The following is a 25,040-nucleotide window of genomic DNA, read 5'->3' on the forward strand; positions in this document are numbered from 1 at the left end:
TCCAATGATCTTGAAGGCCTTGGTTTCCACAGCATCAATCTGAGCAAGATGTGAGACAGGGGAGCCAATGCAGAGGGGAAAGCATTACTCCATCAAGCTGCAGATGAAGGCCATGTACAGTAAGTGGATAGGAGTTCAGGTATTGTTAAGGAAGGACTTTGTATGACTGAGGATACCGAGTCAGTGGCTGGCTTTGGAGGCCAACATTGAAATGTGGTTTGCCCAAGAAAGATAATGGCTGATAGTGAGACCCAGGAGTTTGAATGACTGAACTTCCTCAAGAGGATTGTTAGGAATGTAGATAGGAAGGTTTGCCACATGATTCTTTTGGAGAGAGATCGTGAACGTATGTCATTTTTTCAGGATTGAAAGACATATCCCAAGTGTTTGACCAGTTTTTGATTGTTTTTTTAAATGTCTGAGGAGAGGGAAGAGGCTGCAGCTTGCCTGTATGATGGAGATACCGTGGCAGAGGGTGGAGTCATCAGCAAAGAAATAAAGAGGATTTTCCAGAGAGTCAGAGAGATCATTGATGAAGATCACGAATAGTACTGGGCCAAGAACACGTGCCTTGGGGCGCTACAGCCTTGACAGGGAGAGCAGATGAAGGGATTCCGTTGAGTGCCACACATTGGCAACGAGAGTATAGGAAGTCAGTATGCCATGTTTGGAGTTGGCCTTAGATCCCATAGGCATAGAGTTTGGAGAGTAAGGCAGGATGCTAGACTGTATCAAAAGCACGCGATATGTCCAGAGAGATGGCCCTGATCTCATGTCTGACATTGAGGGCCTCCATCCATTGTTGGGTGAGTAGAAACACCATGTCAAAGGTGGAGTTGACCTGGTCTGAAACCAAATTGGTGATCTGAGATGAGGTTCTTAGGGAAACAGAAGGATTTCATATCAACTGTGATGATGGATTCCATGACCCTGCTGATGATTCGAAATAAGCTGATTGGTTAGTCATTGAGGGGATCGGTTTTTGCACCTTTTTATGTAATGCTGTGATGTTGGTAGATTTTTCAAGCAGGTGGAAGATGACCTAGCACAAATGATAGGGTGAAAAGGGCAGAGATAAGATGTGCTAGAACAGCAGAGTAGGTTTTTAGGACACGTGAGCTGATGCCGTTATGATCATTATGACGTTTTTGTTTCGAAACGAACTAAAATAGACTTTCCATACAACACAGGCACATACTTCAAGTTTTTAAAATAAATTTTGATTTTTTTATTTCTTAAAAATTACATCAGACAAATGGGCCCCTTTCTAATTTGTGTATTCATGACAGTGGATCATCATATTGTTCCTTACCGCAAGCAATGTCTCTTGATCCATCGAGCGGATGGTGACAATGACGTTTGCCTTCAATTCATCGATCGATGTTGGATGTTCCCTAGAAACTTTGCCCTTCAAAAATCCCCATAGGAAGAAATCTGGTTGAGTTAAATCTGCCAAATCAAAGTGTGCCTCAAATGTCATGATGACCTTGTTTGTGAAATTGGCATGCTCATTGCATTATTTTTTTTATTATTATTTTTTAAATTTAAAATGCTCATTGCATCTAAAGTGCTCCATCACTAAAAAGTTTCAAGTATTATCTGTAAAACAAAGAAAACAATAATTAATTATGCGAAGACTGCTTCCGGCTAGAAAGATTGCAAATGTGTCAGATATAAATGCCCTACCTTGTATTGTCTTTTCTTTATTTTTTTTTACCTTACTGCCTTTTCTTTTTTCTCTTTACTTATTTTTTTACAATCCTTTTATGAACAGCACAGGTTCCATTGATTTTTGACCCTTGATCGTTGTTCCGGTCCCAACAATCTCCCTTCGCCACAACTATCCAACCCCGACCTTCTCCCTTCAGCAGGGCCTCTACTAGGCGCCTGTAGAGGCCGCAGATGCAGGGAGGCCACCCACATCAGTTTGCAATTTTTTCTAGGCATCTTGAAAGTCCAGATTTGCCACATAGATTTTTCCAATAACGCTGGCCATGCATGCTTACCGGCTGCCAGTCGCTTCACTGGCGGGTTCAATCAAAACACATCGTGTTGCACTTCACAGACACATTGCATATCTGTCTGTAAATCTCAATAAGAATGAAAAAATACAGTGAAACAGTGAAAAATAGACTTTTCATAGCACAGTTTTTTTTTGTCATGGAGGTTGTTGTTGTTTTTGTGCTCCCGCGAACTATTATATATTTTTGTCTTTCTTCGAGAAGTATCACTATACAGTAGATAATTTTGTGCTCCTTCCATGTCTGTCCCTCTTTGTTTTAAAATCTCAATGGTTCCTACTGTCATACTTTAAACATCTTCATCCAATTCAGAAAGATAGACAGACTTTTAAAATAGCACCCTGTATCTTTGCGTTTAAACGGACTGATTTTTTTTTCCCAAGAATAATCAATTAATATGAATAGCTTTCCAACGACCTCAAAGTAAATCGAATCGAATTTACTGTGAATTATTTACTCGATTTTACTGCATTTCCTCCATCTTGTGGAAGCACCTTTTCGGACGTCGGTCAGTGTGATGTTAATTCTTAACATAATCGTCCCTAGGACCGCATAAGCTATTCTTGCAACATTGAGCAGCGATAAGCACAGAAATCGAGGTCCGAGGCATTACGACTCTGGAGCGTCGATACAACAAAAAAGCAAGAGGCGTCGAAGGTTGAAGAAACGAATTTGAGAGGCTGTTTAAGAGATTCCTGATGGAACCACCCAGAATGCAACACAGCACAGTTGACTCAACATCAAAGCCCCCAGAGCCAGGAGCAAAATAGGAACAGTTGCTGCTTTATGGATACAATTTCAGAGTCTGGGGACTTGGATGAAGATGCAGCACTTTCAGTTGAAGAGCAGATGCCTAGACTGGCAGAGAAAGAATCAGTAGGATTTTGTCCAACTGGACAAAACTGGTCCAACTGGACAACTGATTCTGGTCCAACAGAATCAGTTGGATTTTGTCTACGGAGTGGTTTGCAGATTTTGTCGAAAAATTTGCTGAGCCTCCAGAGTGGCCTCAAGTGCTGGACCAGGCGACAATTTCTGCCATTGTCAAGTTCGGTTGAGGGCATGCAAAAGTGCATGATTTTCCAAAAAGTGATGTGAAAAGTTAATTTTCAGTTGAAATGTATTACAGAAAGCTCAGAACCAGTGAACGAATCAAGTGCATATGGCTAATATATTCTATAGCATCCGACACTGCATTGCTTCTGTTGTAAGCTTTTTGAAAATATCGCCATGCATCTCACTGATGATGGTCTTTCAACGTGGCAAGATTTGTCAAAAGCATTCTCATAACATGAAATGTCCCGACACCACACAGCTTGCATGCAGAAGTGATAGGAATTGGATACAAGGTTGAAAGCGGGAAAAACTCTTCATGATAAACATCAGAGTTAGATGGACTTGGAGAAAAAGAAAACATTGAAGAAACGTCCTTGAGCATTCTTGCGATTGTTCATTTTTTCGCTGAGAGAAATCTGGCATTTCTTGGGTCAGCGAAAGGCCTCTACAAGCCTAACAATGGTAATTTCCTTGGGCAGTTAAAGTTGATGGCTCGATTTGACCGAGTCATGCAGGAGCATATTCGAAGATCATCAACTGTGGAAGTTCGAGATAACTATCTGAGTGCCGATATTCAAAACGATCTCCTCGGTCTATTGGCCAACAAAATCAGAAGTAAAATACTTGCACAAGTTTCAACTTACAAGTACTAATCAGTGTTGCTCGATTGCACTCCAGGCATTGGTCACCAAGAGCAACTTTCCATCATCATCCGCTTTGTTCACGTGCAAGATGGAGAGACGTCTGGAATATGCAAACATTACTTCTCTTTTTTTTTTGTGAATGACACTACCCGCATGAAGCTAATGGAGAAGTTATTGGAAATATACGACGGCATTGGTCTGCCTTTCCAGTGGGACCTGACTGTCAATTCCTAAATCAGATTTGTTTAGTCATGCAGGAAAACATTTTGGTTTTACCCTCATTTCATTACCTCTGCCACCAAAGGTGGAAGGAGGTTATGTTTTCACCCCTCTCTGTCTGTTTGTTTGTTTGTGTACAGGATATCTCAAAAAGTTGTAGACAGGGTGTATGACAAGGACGAACTGATTAGATTTTGGTGAAGATCTGAATCCTGATCCAAATCTGATAATTTTTAAAGTGATTTTTCACCATTGAGAAATTGGGATAAAACAATATATACATATACATATATATATATATATATATATATATATATATATATATATATATATATATATATATATACATATATATCACAGCATCTCAAAAAGTTGTGGACAGATTCAGTGTGGACAGGTTGGTGGACAGGTTGGGTGTGTGACAAGGATGAACTGATTCGATTTTGGGGAAGTTCCGAAACCGGATCCAGATACATGAATTATTTATTTTTAAAAGTGATTCTTCACCATTGAGAGATAGGGCCAAAAACGATATATAGCATGATGTTTCAAAAATGAATTGGGCCCAATATGTTCTCATGGATCAGACATTCCGTGGTGGAAGTATGCGCTCTACCGAGTGCTCTTCTAGTTTCATGTGAAATCGTCACTTTTGACATCATTTTCTGGGAAAGGGTGACGTCATGGAGAATAATGTCAATGATACTTTTAATGTGCCTTAATTTATAGAATCTATTTTGCAAAAAACACTTCTTTCTCTGATGGTTCATTCCAGAGTTGTTGTTATCAATGTGATTTTTCACCCTTTGACCTTGACCTTGACATTTGACATTTAACTTTGGTCATTTTTGGCCACATATCACACTGGTTGACCCATACTACTATCCTACCAAGTTTGGTTCCAATCGGTCCAGGCATCACCGAGATATAACAATACATAACCCATGATGGTGTGGAAAGACAGATACACATAGAGACAACACAGACAGATCTGTTCACTCTGCAGTACGTTGAGGCTCTTCCTCAAGGGGGCCACCCACATAGCTGGTGGAGGCTCTGCCCTTCAGCAACATATTTAGCGTGGGACATGGAGTTTTGTAATGTGCGTGCGTGCGTCCGTGCATGCGTGTGTGCGTGCGTGTGTCCATCCATCTGGCTGTCCAGGACATAACTTTTTTACCATTTGAGCTTTTGTCAAATTTTCGACAAGCATTTATTATGAGAATTTGGCTAACATTAATTAATAATTGGGTCAAAATGTTAAAAGGCAAAGTCACAGTGAGTTGAAAATTGCCTAATTATGACACCTGCCACTGTGCTGCGTGAAACGGATGGCTTTTTTTTTAATTGCTTCTGTTTCTTTTTTAAATTATTTTATCATTGAGCTTCAGTGTGTCTGTCCAGACCATGACTTTTTTTCTTTTCTTTTTTTACTATTTGAGCTTTTGTCATTAAATTTTCAACAAACTATTATTGTGAGAATATGGATAAGAATAATTAATAAAATGTATGATTTATTATTTTTTTAGCTGTTGTTTTCATCAAGTTTAGTTTGAGTACAAAGTGGATGAGGACGGGCTTTGCATTTGCGATGCTTTCTCGTTTATTATTTTCAATTTATTTTTTTACATGGTCTAGGGTTATGCAGGAGCTGTTAAATGGATCATGCACACATGCAGACAGTGACATGAGACAACAGTGGACTTGACTTCAGACAAACCTTGGGGAAAGTGATGTAATTTCCTTGTGCAGTCTGGATGCTGGCAACACCATTTTGCGCCGTCTGTTCGTCTGCAGGACAATTTCAGAGAAATCTCCATACCCCCTTTTCTTCCAGCCATGAATTGCCAACCCATGGTGTTTTTCCATATTCTATCTTATAATATATGAGCATCAAACGAGTAATCAGTACATTCCATTTTTAATGTCTTTGGTATGACTTGGCCAGGGTCATAATCTAACGACCGATCTCTCAGACTTATAGCGGGCTCTGCAACCACATTGTCACTGAGTCTAGTGACCCTTCATCTTTGATGCATCTCTTTGATCTTTGACCCTTGATTTTTGAAATAATCCTATCCATCTTTGACCCATGGCCAAAAGTATACAAACCCTCTCTGCCAAATTTTCTCTCTTTTACACTGATGAAGGACTAATGCTCAAAATTTCAGCTGCAGCTCATCTTCAATGGTAAAAATATAAAACTACTTCTCGAGTTTTATTTGCTCAAATCCATTGTTTATACTTTATAAGGAAGTAGATTAGCAAGTAAAGTTGGACCTAAAAACACTTTCCAATTTTTTTTCAGCTGCCCCTAACATTGTCAAGGTCAGTGAAACAACCGTTGATGAGGTGGGTCCGGATTTCATCGTCATTTCATGGCAGAAGCCTCGTGGTCAGATCACTGGATATCGCGTCACGTACGAGGGTGGCGAGCAGGGTGAACGAGAGGTGCCACATGCGCCTGGGCCAGACAACACCAACGTCAGGATAGAAGGCCTGATGCCGGGTGTGGATTACATCATCCGCATCTACACCCTAAACGGACGTTGGGAAAGTCCACCTCTTGTCTCAAGCCATTCCACAGGTCAGCTGAACATTTAATTGAATACACTTGGTTTGATAAAACTTACAACAAGTGAGTAAAATAACATAACAGTGTAGTCGACATAGAAAAGATTCAGGTGACAGAAATAACTGATGTGGATAACATCCTTTGCTTTTATCGCACTTTCATTTGGAGGAGTGAGATCTCGTATTTTGATCTTTTTTGTTATCACGAGATAATCCATACTTGCTCTGATCGAAATATCTAGATTGTCACCTGCTCATAACCTTGCATTAGTTTTGTTCATCACTCGATAAATAGCACTCATCATTTTGTCCAACGACACAAAATAATATTTGTCATCAGTGTTCATTATTAACTGATGCAGGAGATTCGACATTCTACACAAAATCTTCAGCAGATGAACACACAGTGCCTATAAGAAGTCTACACCCCCTTTCAAAAATTTTCCACCTTTATTTACGCATCGTAACACACAACTTCAATGTGAAAAACAAATTATTCAAATTTCAAAAAAATTCAAAATACAAAACTAGAATATCTTCGTTGGATAACTGTCCACCCCCTGAGTTAATACTTGGTGGAAGCACCTTTGACAGCAATTACAGCTGTGAGTTTGTTGGGGATATGTCTATACTAACTTTTCACACCTTGATTGGGCAATATTTTCCCATTCTTCTGCACAAAACTGTTCGAGCTCAGTCAAGTTGTGTGGGGAGTGTTGATGGACAGCAATCTTCAAGTGATGCCACAGATTTTTGATTGGATTTAGGTCAAAGCTCTGACTGGGTCACTCAAGGACATTTATCTTTTTGTTCCTTAGCCACTCCAGTTTAGCTTTGGCTGTGTGCTTTGGGATCGTTATCGTGCTGAAAGGTGAACTTCCATTTTCCCTTCCATCCTGACAAGTGCCCCAGTCCCTGCTGATGAGAAACATCCCCATAACATGATGCTGCCACCACCATGTTTCACAGTAGGGATAGTGTTCTTTGGGTGATGTGCTGTGTTGGGTTGCGCCAAACATAACATTTTGCATTTAGGCCAAAAAGTTTACGTGACTTGGTTTCGTCAGACCACAAAACTTTTTGCCACGTGGCTTCAAAATCTCCAGTGGTTTTTTTTGCATACCTCAAATGGGACTCAAGGTGGGCTTTTTACCCTCGCCAGAGGAGAGGGTATTGCATTTGGGTCCGTTTGTTTGTCTGTCTGTTTGTTTGTCCGCACAGAACTTTCTTGTTTTTCTCTGCAAGCGCTTGCCGGATTGAGACAAAATTTTCACCACTGGGGAAACTACTCATGTAGAATGGTGTAATGACAATTATGATGTCATAGGTCATGTGGCGTGACAGCCATATTGGAAAAACAGAAAAACTTTGGACCTCTGTATGTCTGACACCACACCAGGGAAAAATTTGAAACTTGACACGTACAAAGTGCTCCTCATGGGGAATGACTGTGATTTTTTATGATGTCATGTGCCCTCTTTATGATGTCATAATTGCATATATAGAACGCCACATCCGATCAGTATTTAACTTTTTGAGGGTCACCTCGGGATAAAATGGTCCACAGAAAATTTTTTATCATCGGTCACGTGATTTAGCAGCCATATATATATATATATATATATATATATATATATATATATATATATATATATATATATATATATATTTTTTTTTTTTTTTTTTTTTTTTTTTTTTAAGCCTTCAAAAATCTTCTCTGAAGTGGCTGAACAGATCGAGACAAAACTTTACATGTATGACTGTCTGTCCATGAGGAACAAAAAGTTCCCACATATGATGTCATTGGTCACATGGTTTAGCAGCCATATTTGATTTACCCTAAAACCTACAAAAATACACCACTCAAAAGAAGTCCTGGTGAGGGTCTGCAATCTGATTCCTCTTTTTCTTCTTTGAGTAATGTCTTCCTTCTTGCCACCCTACCATACAGGCCAAACTTGTGGAGTGATTGGGGTATTGTTGTCGCCATTAGTCTTTGCCATAAAGGCCTGAAGCTCTTTCAAAGTTGCCATTGGCCTCTCTGATCAGTCTCCTCCTTGCTTGGTCATCCAGTTTGGAGGGACAGCCTGATCTAGACAGGGTCTTGGTGGCCTCTCTGATCAGTCTCCTCCTTGCTTGGTCATCCAGTTTGGAGAGACAGCCTGATCTAGACAGGGTCTTGGTGGCACCATACGCCTTCCACTTCTTCATGATTGGCTTGACTGTGCTCCAAGGGATATTCAAGGCCCTTGAAATATTTTTATACCCATCCCCTGATCTGTGCCTTTCCACAACTTCATCCCAGAGGTCTTTTCAAAGCTCCTTGGTATTCATGGTTGAGTCTTTGCGATGAAATGGATGACCCAGCTAAGGAATCCAACAGGAACAGCTGATTTTATTCTGAAATAATCAGAATCACCACAATTTTACACACGTGGAGGCCAATTAACGTGGTGTGTGATTTTGAAGGTGATTGGTTACATCTGAGCTAATTTGAAATTGATATTATAAGGGGGTGGACACTTATCCAACCAAGATATTCTAGTTTTTTTATTTTAATTAATTTTCTGAAATTTGAAGAATTTGTTTTTTACTTTTAATTTGTTAGTTATGATGTGTAAATACAGGTGGAAAAAGTCTGGTTTAATGCAATTTAAATCCAATTATGCTTACCTAATTTAATTATGCTCACCTAAAATGGGGTATTGAACATAGAAATTGTGATCGTTCCACAATGGTAAAACATATATGCATAAAATTATCAAGAAATAATAGCTGACCTCTGTACTCTTGCCTCACATTCATCATTTGAGCTCAAATCAAAATTGCTTGTATACATATATATATATATATATATATATATATATATATATATATTTCTATTTATATAAACATATATATGGATATAATAATCATCATCATCATCATTTTATGACCGTAACCATGCTTGCATGTGTAAGCCATGGTTCACCTAATGGCTGCTTTCCCGGTTGCACAATCCCTTGCTGGCCATCTTGTTAGGCCTTTAACTCTAAGTTCATCTCTCAGCAACACATTCCATGTTTTCCTCGGGCGGCCTCTCGCTCTCCTTCCATTCACATTCATATTTATACACCTCTTCACACAGCTGCTTACCCCCATCCTTTCCACATGTCCGAACCATCTCAACCGAGCTCTACGCATAACCTCACTAATGCTTTCTATACCTAACCTATTTCTTAATTCCATATTTGATTTCCTATCCTTCAGTGTCACATTACACATCCATCTCACCATTCTCATTTCATTCTGTTCACACATCCATTCATCCTCCTTTTTGATCACCTATGTTTCACTGCTACATACCATCATGCTTCTAACATAAACTGCATAAAGTTTTCCCTTTCACTGGAGAGAAAGCGAGGTCTTTATTGATGTCAATAAGGGTAACAACTCCCTAACCTTCCTCCAGCCACTTCTAATTCTTGCAATCGTTGCTGCTTCTACACCACCACCTGCATCAACCATATCATCAAGATAACAGAATTTATCTTTACATTCCAGGGATAAATCCCCATAAACTAATCTTTCAACTCTAACTGGAACCACTTGTTTGCCTGTTCAAACAGCACATTTGAAGTCAGGAACCTCCTGCGGTCTTCCCCTGATGCCACTATACCCTCTTATGCACCCAGCAGTTGCAGGATTTACACAATATTGAATTGCTACCTATACCTTTTTACAGACAGCACAGGGCCACGTCCCTCTTTTTCCACACTTCCTTCACCCGCACCACTCATCCGTACTTTAGTTTTCCCTGTATTCACTTTCAGTCCTCTCGCCTCCATACCCTCCTTCCATATTGTATATTTACCCATTACCTCTTCCACCAAGTCATCAGCATACAGGAGTTCCCAAGGTGAGCCTCCTCTAAATTCCTGTGATATAGTCTCAAGAACCATGATGAACAGGATTGTCCTCAAGACTGAACCCTGATGAACATCCACTTTCACTTCAAAATCCTCACTCTGCCCTCCATTTACCCTCACAGAGGTTTATTGGCCATCATACATTGTCATGACTCCCCTAACTAACCAATCCTCTGCACGTAACTTTCTCATGGACCATTGCACCACTTCCTGAGACACCCTATCAAACGCCTTCTCCAAATCTACAAATGTAAAGTACCGTTTTTTATTCTTCCCCAGATATTTTTCCTATAATTGCCTCTATCGTGCCCCTTCCTGGCATGAAACCAAATTGAATTTCATGTTTATTAACACTGTCTTATCAATTTATCCATGATGCTCTTTACCACCTTCATTCCATGGTCCAACAACTTCAGACCCCGATAGTTGCTCTGAACCAAGACATCACCCTTCCCTTTATAGATATTCACCATTACACTCTTCAACCAGTCATCTGGGACAGATGTCTCCCTCATAATTGTATTTATCAATTGAGTGATTAAATTCACTCCAATATCACGAGATGCCTTCAGCATCTCTGCGACAATACCAGTGTTGCTCGCTACTTTACAATTCTTCATTTCATCGATGGCTTTCTTCACTCATTCATTTCTTATCTCAGGTGGTGGGCCCTGCAACAGCTCTACTGCTTCCAGAAACAGTTCCTTCTGTTGCTCATACTAACTCCTCCAAGCATTTCTAATCTCCCCATGGTCAACCAGTGCATTTCCCATATCACCCTTCACACATTGTTCTGTGAGATCCTTATTTTAACTGATCATTTGCTTTGCTGTCCTAACTATCCTCCCTCTACTATCTACATTGTTTATCACATCTGAAAGTGAATCCTGTACTAATTTTTTAACCTTGAAAACTTCCCTTCTTACCCTACATTTAGCCACTAAGTATTCCTCCTTATCCCCTCCCTTTTTCAAACCCAAAACAATTTTCTTTTTTCTTAGATCGCCGTATGCGCCTCATTATTCCACCACTATGTAGCCTCATGTGTAGCTGGGCACTTCGACCAGCCACCTATCTTTTCAGTAGCACACAGCAGCCCATCTTTTAGAGTTCCAACAACTCTATACATCCTCTCCGACCATCGGGTTTCCAAGATTCATTTCCAGATGTTCCACATATAAATGTTCCTTTACATTCTGATCCTTTAGTTTCCATACTCTTCTTCTTGGGACGTAAGGTTTCCTCTTTTCCCTGCTCCAACTTAACTTTACATCACGCACCAGCAGCCGATGTTGTAAGGTACATTGTTCTCCGCCTATTATTTTCACATCCTTAACCAACGTCCTATCTCATCTCCTAACTAGAAAGTAGTCTATCTGGCTCTTTATACCTCCTGATTCATAAGTGATCGGTTTGCTTGGCCTCTTCTTAAACATGAGTATATAGAAATAATAACAAATTTAACTTCACTGTTCCAATACTTATGGAGGGCATTGCATTTCTTGGTGATCAAGGGTGGTTTTACCATTGTTATTCGTTCTTCAATTTTTGTTTTTATTCCACATCCCATGAAGGATCTAAACCTTCTCACATTCTGGTCAATGTTTTAAGTGTGCTGCTCTTGAGAGGGACGTCATCATGTGTTGCCTCCAGATGTGGGGTACCACAGAAGGCCTCAAGGGCAGACATCACAGGGTGCATTGAATGTTATTAACACACAAATGAACATTACCTATACTATAAAAGGAGTCGTGTGTGTGTGTGTGTGTGTGTGTGTGTGTGTGTGCGTGCGTGCGTGCGTGCGTGCGTGCGTGCGTGCGTGCGTGCGTGCGTGCGTGCGTGCGTGAGTTGGACAGTTCGCCTGACTCCATCCACAATTTCTATACTCCCGCCATATTTCTATACTCTGAAAAGGTCAGATGTTTCATAAGTGTCCTTTGTAAGGCTTGCACTTATTGCACTGTTATTATTTCTCTCACAGCTTTATCTCAATTCAACTTCAATATCGAATTTTATTTTTCATCGTGGCTAAGATGGTTTAAAATTTGGTTGCAAAAAATGCGAAGAAAATCATACAGGTATTGAAGTTTTAAAAGGCGAAACACATTTTAATAGCCGTTTCTGGTCGGGAGTCAAGCGGGAAGGGGATGAGGAGAGAGAGAGAGAGAGAGAGAGAGAGAGAGAGAGAGAGAGAGAGAGAGAGAGAGAGAGAGAGAGAGAGAGAGAGAGAGAGAGAGAGAGAGATCTAGTGGGGGCGAGAGGGAGGGAGGTGGGGACAGAGGGGAGGAAGGGGGGATAAAGTTGTTTCGTATGCAGCCTCTGGCTGCTGGTTGCATCATCTTCTGGAAATGTGGCTGATTTTTCTGGAAATGCTGCTTTTCATCATTTTCTGGAAATGCCGCTGATGCAGTGCCTCCGTTACCAGTCAGCTCGGACTCATTTCGCTGATGTTGGAGGGATGACAGGCTGAGCCACTCCACCTAGTGTTATTTCAACGGAACAACGGGCTCAAACTGAAAACCCTCAGATATTAAGCTACCTTCACTGTTAAGCCAACACCTGGCTTGGGGACAAAGTGAGGGGATGGGAGACAGAATGAAGGAAAGTGAGGGGAGACAGAATGAGGGAGAGGGAGGGGGAGGGCAGAATGATGGAGAGGGAGGGGAGGGTGTGGTGAGAGGAGAGAGAGGGGAAGGGGAAAGATTTGAGGTCCTTTAGTCAAATTTCACATTACATGGAATTTCCACAGGATATATACATAGCCTATTCTTTCCTTATCCATTCTTCCTTGAAATCTGCAACATTTAAAATTTATCTACACTTTAGACAGCTGAGAAATACTTTGTGAAATACACATGCAGTAAATATTCATTCTGTCTTCTTCATGCCAGACTACATATACCTCACTCTGTGTGTACTACAGTGATGTGTTCAGAACTGCTTCTGCTTTGGTGCATCGACCATGTGAAGGAAGATTAACAGTCTCTTTGGCTTTCTTTAGAAAGACTTAATATTGATATTGATTGCCTCTAAAACCTTCAATAAGGTGAAATGTGTTTGTAGCATGCTGCATGTGCACATTCAGAGCAATGTGATGTACATGTAGTTTATAAAATAGCGAACATTCACCAGCATATTTCATCATGCCAAACTTAAAAAAAAGAGACCACTTCCTTTATGTTCTACAATATTGTATTTAGATGTCTAATACTGTGCTATTCATCTCCAAAAGTTACATTTGATACTTTTCTGTTTGAATTGCTTTCTGCTTTGATCCACTGACCACATATCAGAAGTGAGATTAACAGCGTATCTTTTCAGCCCTCAAAACAGCACTGAAACAACTAAATATTGTTGCCTCTAAATGTAATGACTCCAGTAAAGTAGGATGTGAGCGTTTGATCGACTGTCTTATTGCACACATGTACAATTATCAATACTTGTTGCTCTGATCAATATGTCGTGCATGTTATTCAATGTATGTCGCTCATTGGATGATTAATTTCAAGAGAAAAGGAATAAGTGGTGATGCTATTTTTCACGCTACAATTACATGTGTAAGTTTACTGACACCCAAAATGTAACTGGCCACAGGTGTGTGTGTGTGTGTGTGTGTGTGTGTGTGTGCGTGCGTGCGTGCGTGCATGCGTGTGTGTGTGTGTGTGTGTGACTTCAGAGGGGTGACACAATCATCCTATGGGTAATGTGCTGGTGTTCCAGAACATATGAGGTGCATACAATTACAGAGTAACTCGTCGAGCATAAATGGATTGCTTATAACGGAGCAGCAAGGATTGGAATATTTTGCCTTTGACACTTACATATCACCACAGTCTTTTCTCCAATTTTCACTTGCCCTGCTTTTCAGCATCCATTGCGACCATGCAAGTCAGTGGAATAACATTTGAAGAGGTGGGCCCGGATTTCATCGTCATCTCATGGCAGAAACCCCGTAATCAGATCACAGGCTATCGTGTCACATACGAGGCCGGCGAGCAGGGTGAACGAGAAGTGCCGCATGCGCCTGGACCTGACGACACCAGAGTCAGGATAGAAGGCCTGATTCCGGGTGTGGATTATATCCTCCGCATCTACACCCTATACGGACGTTGGGAAAGTCCACCTCTTATTTTGCGCCATTCCACAGGTCAGCTGAACATTTACATTAAATCTCTTAGTTTGATAGAACTTGCAACAAGTGAGTACATTACGTTAATTGTGTAATAGATGTGGAAAAGATTCAGGTTACAGAAATAACTGATGTGGATAACATCCTTTACTTTAATTACATTTTCATTTGTAAGGGTGAGATCTCGTATTTTGATCGAGTGTATCCTGTGTTGTTTTTAATCACGTGATTGTCACGTAGATAATAATAATCCTCATTTGCCACGATCAAAATATCTGGAATTTCTTCTGCTCATAACCTGCCATCAGTTTTTTTCATCACTCGATAAATATCACTCATGATTTTGTCAAACGACACAAAATAATATTTATCTTGCGTGTTCATTATTAACTAATGCAGGAGATTCAACATTTTTTACACGGCCAAAGGGTTATGGAAACTAGGTGGGATGTATCGACAATCTAAATTTTAAGGTATGCTGACGATACAACTCTGTTGACAGAAAGTAAAGAGGACTTGATTACATTTCTGCAGACAGGAAAGAAGGAAAGTGGAAAATCTTGTCTTTATTTAAACCTAAAAAAAGGACTAAAAAAAAAAACGAAGTAGATTAGCAACTAAAGTTGATCCTAAAAACACTTCCCAATTTTTTTCAGCTGCCCCTAATGTTGTCAAAGTCAGTGAAACAACCGTTGATGAGGTGGGTCCGGATTTCATCGTCATTTCATGGCAGAAGCCCCGTGGTCAGATCACTGGATATCGGGTCACGTACGAGGGTGGCGAGCAGGGTGAACGAGAGGTGCCACATGCGCCTGGGCCAGACAACACCAACGTCAGGATAGAAGGCCTGGTGCCGGGTGTGGATTACATCATCCGCATCTACACCCTAAACGGACGTTGGGAAAGTCCACCTCTCGTCTCAAGCCATTCTACAGGTCAGCTGAACATTTAATTTGATACACTTGGTTTGATAGAACTTTTATGTCTTTGGTATGTCTGTCTCTCTCTCTCTCTCTCTCTCTCTCTCTCTCTCTCTCTCTCTCTCTCTCTCTCTCTCTCTATCTCTATGTCTATCTCTATCTCTATCTCTATCTCTATCTCTATCTCTATCTCTATCTCTATCTCTCTCTCTCTCTCTCTCTCTCTCTCTCTATCTCTATCTCTATCTCTATCTCTATCTCTATCTCTATCTCTATCTCTATCTCTATCTCTATCTCTATCTCTATCTCTATCTCTATCTCTATCTCTATCTCTATCTCTATCTCTATCTCTATCTCTATCTCTCTCTATCTCTCTATCTCTCTATCTCTCTATCTCTCTATCTCTCTATCTCTCTATCTCTCTATCTCTCTATCTCTCTATCTCTCTATCTCTCTATATATATATATATATATATATATATATATATATATATATATATATATATATATATATATATATATATATATATATATATATATATATATATATATCACATCAAGATATATTGCAATTTATTAAAGGGCATCACTGTCTCGCGAATACTGATGATGTTCCTTTTTTTCTGTATGCAATCATATTTTGCTCTTGTTGATAAATTGTTTGTATTTGGAACGTGAATGGAAATACAATATCAAAATATGATAGAATTTTCAGCGCATGAGTAAAAGAAGATAATTGTGTTGAAGACGTAGAAAAGATTCAGTTTACGGCAATTACTGATGTGGATAACATCCTTTGCTTCAATCTCATTTTGATTTTTAAGGGTGAGATTTCGCATTTTGAATTTGGTGGATTTTTTTAATCACGTGATTATCACCAGATAACACTCATTTGCTGCAATCACAATCTCAAGATTTTCACCTGCTCATAACCTTCCACCAGTTTTATTTATCACACTCAATAAATATCACTCATCATATTGTCAAACGACTCAAAATAATACTTATATTCAGTGTTCATTTTTAAACTGATGCAGGAGATTCAAGATGCCACACAAAATCTTTATCAGAGGAACATAAATTTCCTTGCCTTTTATTTGCTATTCATCTTTGTTTCTATATTGTGTTCAGTTGTGATGTCATTGCTAAGATAAGTGATCGATCGTACTGTTTGTATTGAAATTGTGGTTTGGTTATGTTTGACATATTTACAATTTTCTGTAACACAGATAGATGAGGAGATAGATAATTAATTGCTATTTTCCTGACTTTAATCAAGGTGTTTATGCACCCTGGTTTATTACCAGCAATTGTGTGTAAGTTAAACATCACTGGAGGTATGATTTACGTATCGTGAACTGAATTGCCTCCATCGACTTGGGATTTGCTGGACTTTGATTTCAATCTATAACTGAACAACAATAAATATGTCAGGTTTTAAAAAATATTTTTGTATGATAAATTTTTCTCCACGAAGAACCTGCAACCATTGGTGAAAGAAACGAACCAGGATTTTATCCTCAGCCCTTTGCATTTTATCATTGAACCGACATGCCAGACTTCCACCAATTGCCACATTTCAGTCTGTTTGTGTTTTGGCCTCAAACCAACCAGGTTTATCTTCAAATGGGATCATTTTAACTTTTTACCTGCGAAGTGTTGCAGGTCTACAGGAGCGCCGCGTGGTTGTTATCGCTGTTGTTGTTGAGGTTCTTGTTGGGGGTCGATTTTTGAAATGTGCACCCATTGGTCGGAACTGGACTTCCGGTTCCGGTTTTGGAGCAGCGAGAGGTCTCCTTCGGGGCTCCCTGCTGACGTTCTCAAAGTTAAGTTTCCGGTTGTTATTTGTCCCGTTTTAACTGTTTATTTTTCTCACCTACATGTTACTGTGTGTTCCTAGTTCGGTTTTGTTTCAAAAATCGTGCTATTTTGTGAGTATTTTTGTCGACGTTCTTACCTGGTGCTTGAGGCCTAGGCCTAGGCTTGAGGCCTACCGGTTCCACTCGGTGTTCGATCGTTTTTTTTTTGTTTGTTTGTTTGTTTTTTTCTCCCCATTACCTTCAATTTCTATCCTCCCCACTTTCCAAACATCCCCCATTCTCCCAACTAATCTCTTTCTTATCTCAAAAAAAATAAAAAATAAAAAAATACCCAACAACACGCTCACCTTCTCCCGATTCTGCTTCTTCTTCTTCCTCTTAACTTCCTCCTCTTCTTCTTCCTCGATTTTATTTTTACACTTCCATGACCTAATCTGTTGAACTCTCTCATACATTATTTTTAACAACAAAAACGATCTTATAATGCTTCATCTTCCTCTCTCACACATGTGGTACTCTTTACTGTTTCACAATGCACTACTCTTCTGCTATTTTAACAGACTGCTCTCATTTCGACCTCTCCTTCATTCCTTGCCTAAAAAATCCAACTATTACAGCGCTGCTTCTCTCCATGCTCTGAATTCGCCTTCATTGCATCCATCAAGAATTGTGTTAAATCGCATCTCTGACCTAAAACTTTTAAAAACCACAGTTTGCCATGGATGCTCGCTTTCCATCAACCATTCTTTTTTTCCAACTTCAATGCCAACTCACCCCCCTCACCCCTCACTCTCACTCTCAAAGCAACCATCCCACTCTTCTCCCTCCAAGCCTCCCTCTCACCTCTCTCAAAAATTCCCCCCTCACCTTTCTCCCACCTTTCATCCCCCTCACTCTTCCTTCTCAAAGTTTCCCCCCCTCTCATCCACCAACCTGCCTCCCTCCACTGCCCTCTCACCTCCATCTCTTCACTCCACCTCCTCAAATCCTCAACTGCCTTCTTCCTTGTCTCTTGTCCCCCCTCCCCCCCAGCACCACAGAGCCTTTTCTCCTCCTCATTCGGCCCCCTCCCCTCGCTATTCTGCAATACCCCACACTCCTTCAGCAACACTCCTTACCTGCCCCCCTCATCCCTTGTCCTACCCTCCCCCTCCCCCTCCACCTCCTGCACCCAAAGCCTCCTCCCCTACCTCTTCATTAAAAGTGTGGACCTCAAATATCCGGGGCCTTCGCTCAAACCTTTCAGATCTTTCCATACAGGTTGCCACTGACAAACCAGACATTATCTGCCTAACAGAAACTTTCCTCTCCCAAGACGTGTCTGACTCCCAAGTATCTCTCCCTGGTTACTCCCTCTTACGGTATGACAGACCTGAGCCTCATCCTGGTGGAGGTGTTGCTCTCTTCATCAAAGACTCTATTCCTCACTCTCCATGCACTGCTCTCACTCCCCCACACCCCCAGGAATACCTCTGGCTTCGGCTTCCCCTCCACTCCCACCTCATGTTTATATGTGTACTGTACCGTACACCGAACAGTGATGACTCCATCTACACCTCACTATCCGAAAACATGGACCATCTTCTATCTTCTCATCCAAACTCTCTCTTCCTCTTATGTGGTGACTTCAATTGTCATCACGCCAGTTGGCTAGGTGTGGGTACCTCTCTCACCTGCCATGGCACCTCAGCAAAAGCTTTCTGGCACTCATTGGGGCTGACTCAATCGGTCAACTTCCCAACCCGGATCTCAACCAATGGTACTCCATCTCTTCTGGATCTGATTGTGACAAATTTCCCTGACAATATCTGCTGCTCTTCCTTCGCTCCAATTGGTTCTTCTGACCACGTCCTTGTCAAAGTGGACATCTCTCTGGCTGTTATCAGAGAACCACCTCACCGCCGTCGAGTCTGGCATTTCACTCAAGCCGACTGGCAGGGTCTCCGAGCAGCCATCAAACTTACAGACTGGTCTCCTATTACTACTTTCTCAAACATCAACTCATCCTGGGAATTCTTTCAAAGAAACTTGCTCTCCCTCATGCACAGATTTATCCCCTCTCGTGTTCAGTTGTCTTACCCTTCCTCCCGCCCTTGGTTTACTGAAGCTTGTGGCGAGGCAGTTGTCCTGAAACAACTTGCCTTTGCCTCATGGAAAGCAAACCCAACTGAGGGCAATCTCAGTTCTTTCCACAAAGCTCGGAACAAGTGTGTATCTACCCTCAGGAGAGCCAGAAAACAACATCTTTCTCATCTCAAGTCTGAACTGTCAAACCTCTCTCCCTCCTCAAAATCCTGGTGGCGTTTAATCAAATCTGTTTCTGGTGTATGTTCCCCCTCCATCCCCTCCCTTACCTCAAATGGCCGCACTGCTGATTCCACACGTGATAAAGCTGAATGTCTAAACTCGGTGTTTGCAGCTAAATCTTGTGTCCTAAACCCATCACTATCTCTACCCACTTTACGCAGTCGCACCCAACTGTCCCTGGACTCTGTGTCCTTTTCTCCTAACAAGGTGGAGAGCTTGCTTTCAAACCTGGAGTCAGATTCTGCAACCGGTCCAGACGGCATCAGCCCACGTGTCCTCAAAGCCTGCTCTTCTGCTCTTGCTCACCCTCTCTCTGTTCTATTCACCCTCTCATTTGCCCAATGTCATCTGCCATCTGCTTGGAAATCTGCTAACATCACTGCCCTGCATAAAAAAGGTGCAAAAACAGATCCCTGTAACTACATACCAATCAGCCTTCTCCCAATCATCAGCAAGGTGATGGAATCCATCATCGCTTCAGACATGAAATCCTTCCTCTTCTCCAATGGCTTGATTTCCAATCATCAATTTGGTTTCAGACCAGGTCACTCTACCCTGGATATGCTGCTTCTGCTCTCCCATCAATGGATGGAGGTCCTCAATGCCAGACAGGAAATCCGAGCCGTATACCTGGACATATCACGTGCTTTTGACACAGTCTGGCACCCTGCACTACTCACCAAACTCTCTTCCCATGGTATTCAAGGCCATCTCCACTCATGGCTCGCAGACTTCCTCTCCTGTCGCAGTCAACGTGTGGCCCTAAATGGAGTTCTTTCATCCCCTCTTCATGTGCAGGCTGGAGTTCCTCAAGGTAGCGTTCTGGGCCCTGTTCTTTTTCTGTTTTTCATCAATGATCTCTCGGACTCTCTGGAAAATCCTCTATTTCTCTTTGCCGAGTTATGTTATGTTATGGCTTAGATAAACAGATAATGCGACATTCAATGAATCCCACACGGAATGCCTTACACATACTTTTAACCAGAGGGGCACAATACAGGACATGGTGTTGTTTTTCCTTTTTGTGATGTACAGTATTGTACTTTGTACACTTTCATTTTTGTGGACGTGGAGTTGGGGCAATGTTTGTTATCCATGTTCCACTGCTTCGTACGTCGTTATTTCTTGGTGTTCAAGGGTGGTTTTACCATTGTTATTTGTTTATGAACACTTTTAGTTGTTTTTTTTTTCCATTCCACATCCCATGAAGGATCTAAACCCTCTCATGTTCTGGTCAACATTTTAAATGTGCTGCTCTGGGGAGGGACATCATCGTGTGTTGCCTTCATAATGTGGGATATCACAGAAGGCCTCGAGGGCATGCATCATAATGTGCATTGAATGTTATCAACACAGAAACGAACAGAACTATGTTCCAGAACATACGAGGTGCAGACAATTACAGAGTAACTTGTGGAGCATAAGTGCATTGCTTATGACGAAGCAGCAAGCGGCGGAACACCAGACCTTTGACACTTACATCTCACCGCAGTGTTTTCTCCAATTTTTACTCACCCTGCTTTTCAGCATCCATCCCAACCGTCCAAGTCAGTGAGACGACCGTTGACGAGGTGGGCCCAGATTTCATCGTCGTCTCGTGGCAGAAGCCCCGTGATCAGATCACAGGTTATCGCGTCACGTACGAGGCCGGCGAGCAGGGTGAACGAGAAGTACCACGTGCGCCTGGGCCTGAGGACACCAGCATCAGGATTGAAGGCCTGAGGCCGAGTGTGGATTACATCATCCGCATCTACACTATATACAGACATTGGGAAAGTCCACCTCTCGTCTTGCGCCATTCCACAGGTCAGCTGAGTATCTTTAAAACGTGTTGTCATTTGACTGAGCATGCACACAACGAAAGGAAGAAAAGCTAATTTAGTTTCTTCAAAAAATATGAAAGAAAGCTTCCGAACTTTCATGGTTCTGGACCAAAAGATATTCACAATGTATGTCTTTCGCACAGGGTTCAACAGGTGTGCCATCTGACACGTGCAGAGGGAACTTGATCGTTTGTTAATGCGATCATATCTTTATAGCTAACGGGTCAATTATGCTGAAGGTATCCCGGTGGATCTATCAGTCAACTTCTTAATTTGATTGTGGGATTTGGTGACAAGTTTGGATTTTTGGTTCACGAGTCAGTAAGTGACCACTATATTCGTTATGGGTGTGTGTCTGTCTGTCTCTCTGTCTGTCTGTCCCGAGCATAGCTCCGTGGGTTTTAATCTGATCCTGATACAAGTTTGGTGGGAGGTTTATATCATGATCTAGTTGTGTTTTCCTGAGAATGGGCATGGTGCGCCCATTATGGGTGGAGCCACGCCCCAAAAACATGTGTTTGTAGGGGGTAGCCGATTTCAAGTTACATCTTCTCCGAGGGGTTTGTCGAATCTGGTAGGGGTTTCGGTATTTGGTTAGCCCAATGGCACCCGCATAGCCCCACGGAGCTCGATTTTTCATTTTCGTCCCAAGGTCAAGGTCACAAGGTCACGAACTTAGAAAATGTCAAAAAAAAATTAATAAATTGGGCATCGAGCTCCTCGGGTTTTCAACTGTTTCGAATGAAAGTTGGTATGCAAGTAGTGCTCTTCGAGTACTACAACTTTCATCATTTACGTTTTTCCTGATTCCCGCCAGTTTGCCCGTGGCGTCCCCTCAAAGGTCAAAAAATAAAAAAGGCGAACCGTGTGCATTGCTCGTGAACCATCGCCATCTCCAGACTTGTATTTTTTTTTAATCTCCCTTTGGCTAATAAAACGTCCGAATGTATTATTTGTACCTGCGCAGGTGTTTCATATTTTTACATTTATTTCATGGTATTTGATTAATTTTTTTTAATCGGGTTATATCAGTGATGTTTGACCGAGCCGTGATGCATCAACGATTGAGTATATATTTTTTTTAATTCAATATTTCAGTTCGATTATTACGATATCCATTTAATGTCGAGGCTGCAGCTTTCTTTCACCTTGTAGTCACAGGTGTATCAGTGAAGGTATTTGTTGTTTGTGAGGAATGGTTGTTTCTCAGCAGCCAAGGTCTCTTTCCAAAGCAAGTCAGAGAGAAAATGTTGGATAAAGATTTCTCATTCTTCACGATGCCTTGCATGGACGCGAAGCTATATCCATGTAAATTCTAGATCATAATCTTACAGTTTCTCATGACGTCGTCAGCACAATCAGAATGAGAACAATATTATAGAATCTACAAACCAAACAGGGAAAACACCTTGAGTGTTCATAAAACACGTTACCCCACACCTTCTGGAGAGAAAACATATGGGAAGGGTCTTTTCTGCTTCTGCTTTGCCTTTCCGACCACAATCTCTATTTCCTACGAGCTGCAATTTTGCTTGAATCTCGATATTCTCCAATGCTGAGAGCACGAGCGATGATGATTGGTTTAGATGGCGTAATGCGCTGTTTTTTTGTATACAAGGTCGAGGCTCATGGAAAAGCTAGAACACTGGATCATGACACAACAGAACAAAAGCAACTGCAGAGAGAGAGAGAGTTGGGGGGGGGACCAATATCAGGGTTGAAGGACAAAATAGAGGGAGAACTGGACAGCTAATGGGTGTGGGGAGGAATGAGAGGTAGGGGAGGATGGATGGGGTAGACAAGATGGACACAGATCAAAGCAAATTCTCAGGAAGGAAAAACCGAAAATTTGGAAGGGGGTGGGCTTGAGGGTTGCGTGGGCAGTACTGCGGGTTTACGGGGATAGAAAAGATCATGGTTTTGGATGGATGAAGGCCTGTTATGTCTAGGTGGATTGGAGTTCAGTTGTGCCAAGGAAGGACTTGTCCAAATACTGCAAAACTGTGGTTTTTGGAAGTGCCAACAAGGCAATTTGTGTTCTACAGTGTTAAAGTCTCTCTCTCTCTCTCTCTCTCTCTCTCTCTCTCTCTCTCTCTCTCTCTCTCTCTCTCTCTCTCTCTCTCTCTCTCTCTCTCTCTCTCTCTCTCTCTCTCTCTCTCTCTCTCTCTCTCTCTCTCTCTCTCTCTCTCTCTGTCTCTGTCTCTGTCTCTGTCTCTGTCTCTGTCTCTGTCTCTGTCTCTGTCTCTGTCTCTGTCTCTGTCTCTGTCTCTCTCTATGTCTCTCTCTATGTCTCTCTCTATGTCTCTCTCTATGTCTCTCTCTATGTCTCTCTGTCTCTCTGTCTCTCTGTCTCTGTGTCTCTCTGTCTATGTCTCTCTGTCTCTCTCATGTCTCTCTCATGTCTCTCTCACGTCTCTCTCTCTCTCTCTCTCTCTCTCTCTCTCTCTCTCTCTCTCTCTCTCTCTCTCTCTCTCTCTCTCTCTCTCTCTCTCTCTCTCTCTCTCTCTCTCTCTCTCTCTCTCTCTCTCTCTCTCTCTCTCTCTCTCTCTCTCTCTCTCTCTCTCTCTCTCTCTCTCTCTCTCCCTGTGGCTGCTGGTTGCATCAATGGTTGGGACACGGCTATGCCGCTGATGCAGTGTCCCCCTTACCAGTACACTGGTACTCATTTTGCCGACCTCCGAAGGATGACAGGCCAAATCAACCTCCCGGTGTATTAATTCAACAGCCCCACGGGGATTGAACTCAGGACCCTAGGATCCCAAGCCGCCACCCTAACCACTAAGCCAACACCAGGCTTCGTGTTCAAGTATAGTATATAAATAAATTGAAATAAAATAAAATAATTAGTTATTCGTGATTAGTTATTCGTGCCTGTTTGTGTCCTTTATGATGTTCCTAAAAACATTAAGTTTCCTGCTTGGAATAATTTTCAATTTTGTTTGACTGCCAGCCAGTTAGGCAGATGAGAACAATTACCTTACTTCTCCATGCTCGCGATGACATTCCATACAATTTGTCAAATTTGGAGGCAAAGTACTGCTAAACTGTAGGTTCCTGCTCTGATTTATGTTCCGATTCGTGTTCCACAGTGTTCAAAATAAAATATTCAATTGAAATTAAGTATTTTTGGATCATAAACTGACGTTTGTAGACAGAATGAACCAATTGCTTAACCCCGCTTTTGCACTTCATGTGCGGGGTCATGATAGTCAATCTATCAAGTGGCTTAGTGTGAGATTCAGTGGTGTGTTATAGTCTGTGGGCTGGATATGCTAACCGTGCACCCCCTCCCTCTCCCCCCCCCCAACTACAGTGTGGGATCGGTATGCTTTTGGTCATTAGGATGTCCTTGTGGAGATAAAAAACGTTGACAGGAAAATATAGGGATGAACACAGACTTTAGACGTATCTTGATTGGTACCCCCATGACAATTTTGCATACTTTTCACGTCCTAAAATTTAGGGGGTATGGTCTGAGTCTGGGAGTTCGGCCATTCGCACCCCTGCCGAATCACACGAAAAACATTCTAAATGGTATGTGCTGCTTCCTTGCCTGACAATATTTTAAAAGGATATAACATGGACAAACAACCATAGGTTGGCAACCACTGTGCTGGGC

At 41.6% G+C, this 25,040-nt stretch overlaps 1 protein-coding gene across 6 annotated transcripts in view; it reads left to right on the top strand.

The window, feature by feature from the left end:
- Nucleotides 1-25,040, top strand: part of LOC147014278 (fibronectin-like) — a 132,904-nt gene that overhangs the window by 85,910 nt on the left and 21,954 nt on the right. For 5 of the 6 annotated variants that reach the window (XM_085852121.1, XM_085852118.1, XM_085852122.1 and 2 more), the window contains 4 exons: nt 6,249-6,527; nt 14,291-14,569; nt 15,208-15,486; nt 21,126-21,404. In XM_085852121.1, the coding sequence (XP_085708247.1) occupies nt 6,249-6,527; nt 14,291-14,569; nt 15,208-15,486; nt 21,126-21,404 (1,116 nt within the window). The remainder of the gene's footprint in view (nt 1-6,248; nt 6,528-14,290; nt 14,570-15,207; nt 15,487-21,125; nt 21,405-25,040) is intronic. The other variant, XM_085852123.1, reaches the window with a different exon arrangement.

This window comes from Eptatretus burgeri, chromosome 13 (genome assembly GCF_056783735.1).
Source record: "Eptatretus burgeri isolate ZD-2024b chromosome 13, Ebu_testis_v1, whole genome shotgun sequence".
NCBI lineage: Eukaryota > Metazoa > Chordata > Myxini > Myxiniformes > Myxinidae > Eptatretus > Eptatretus burgeri.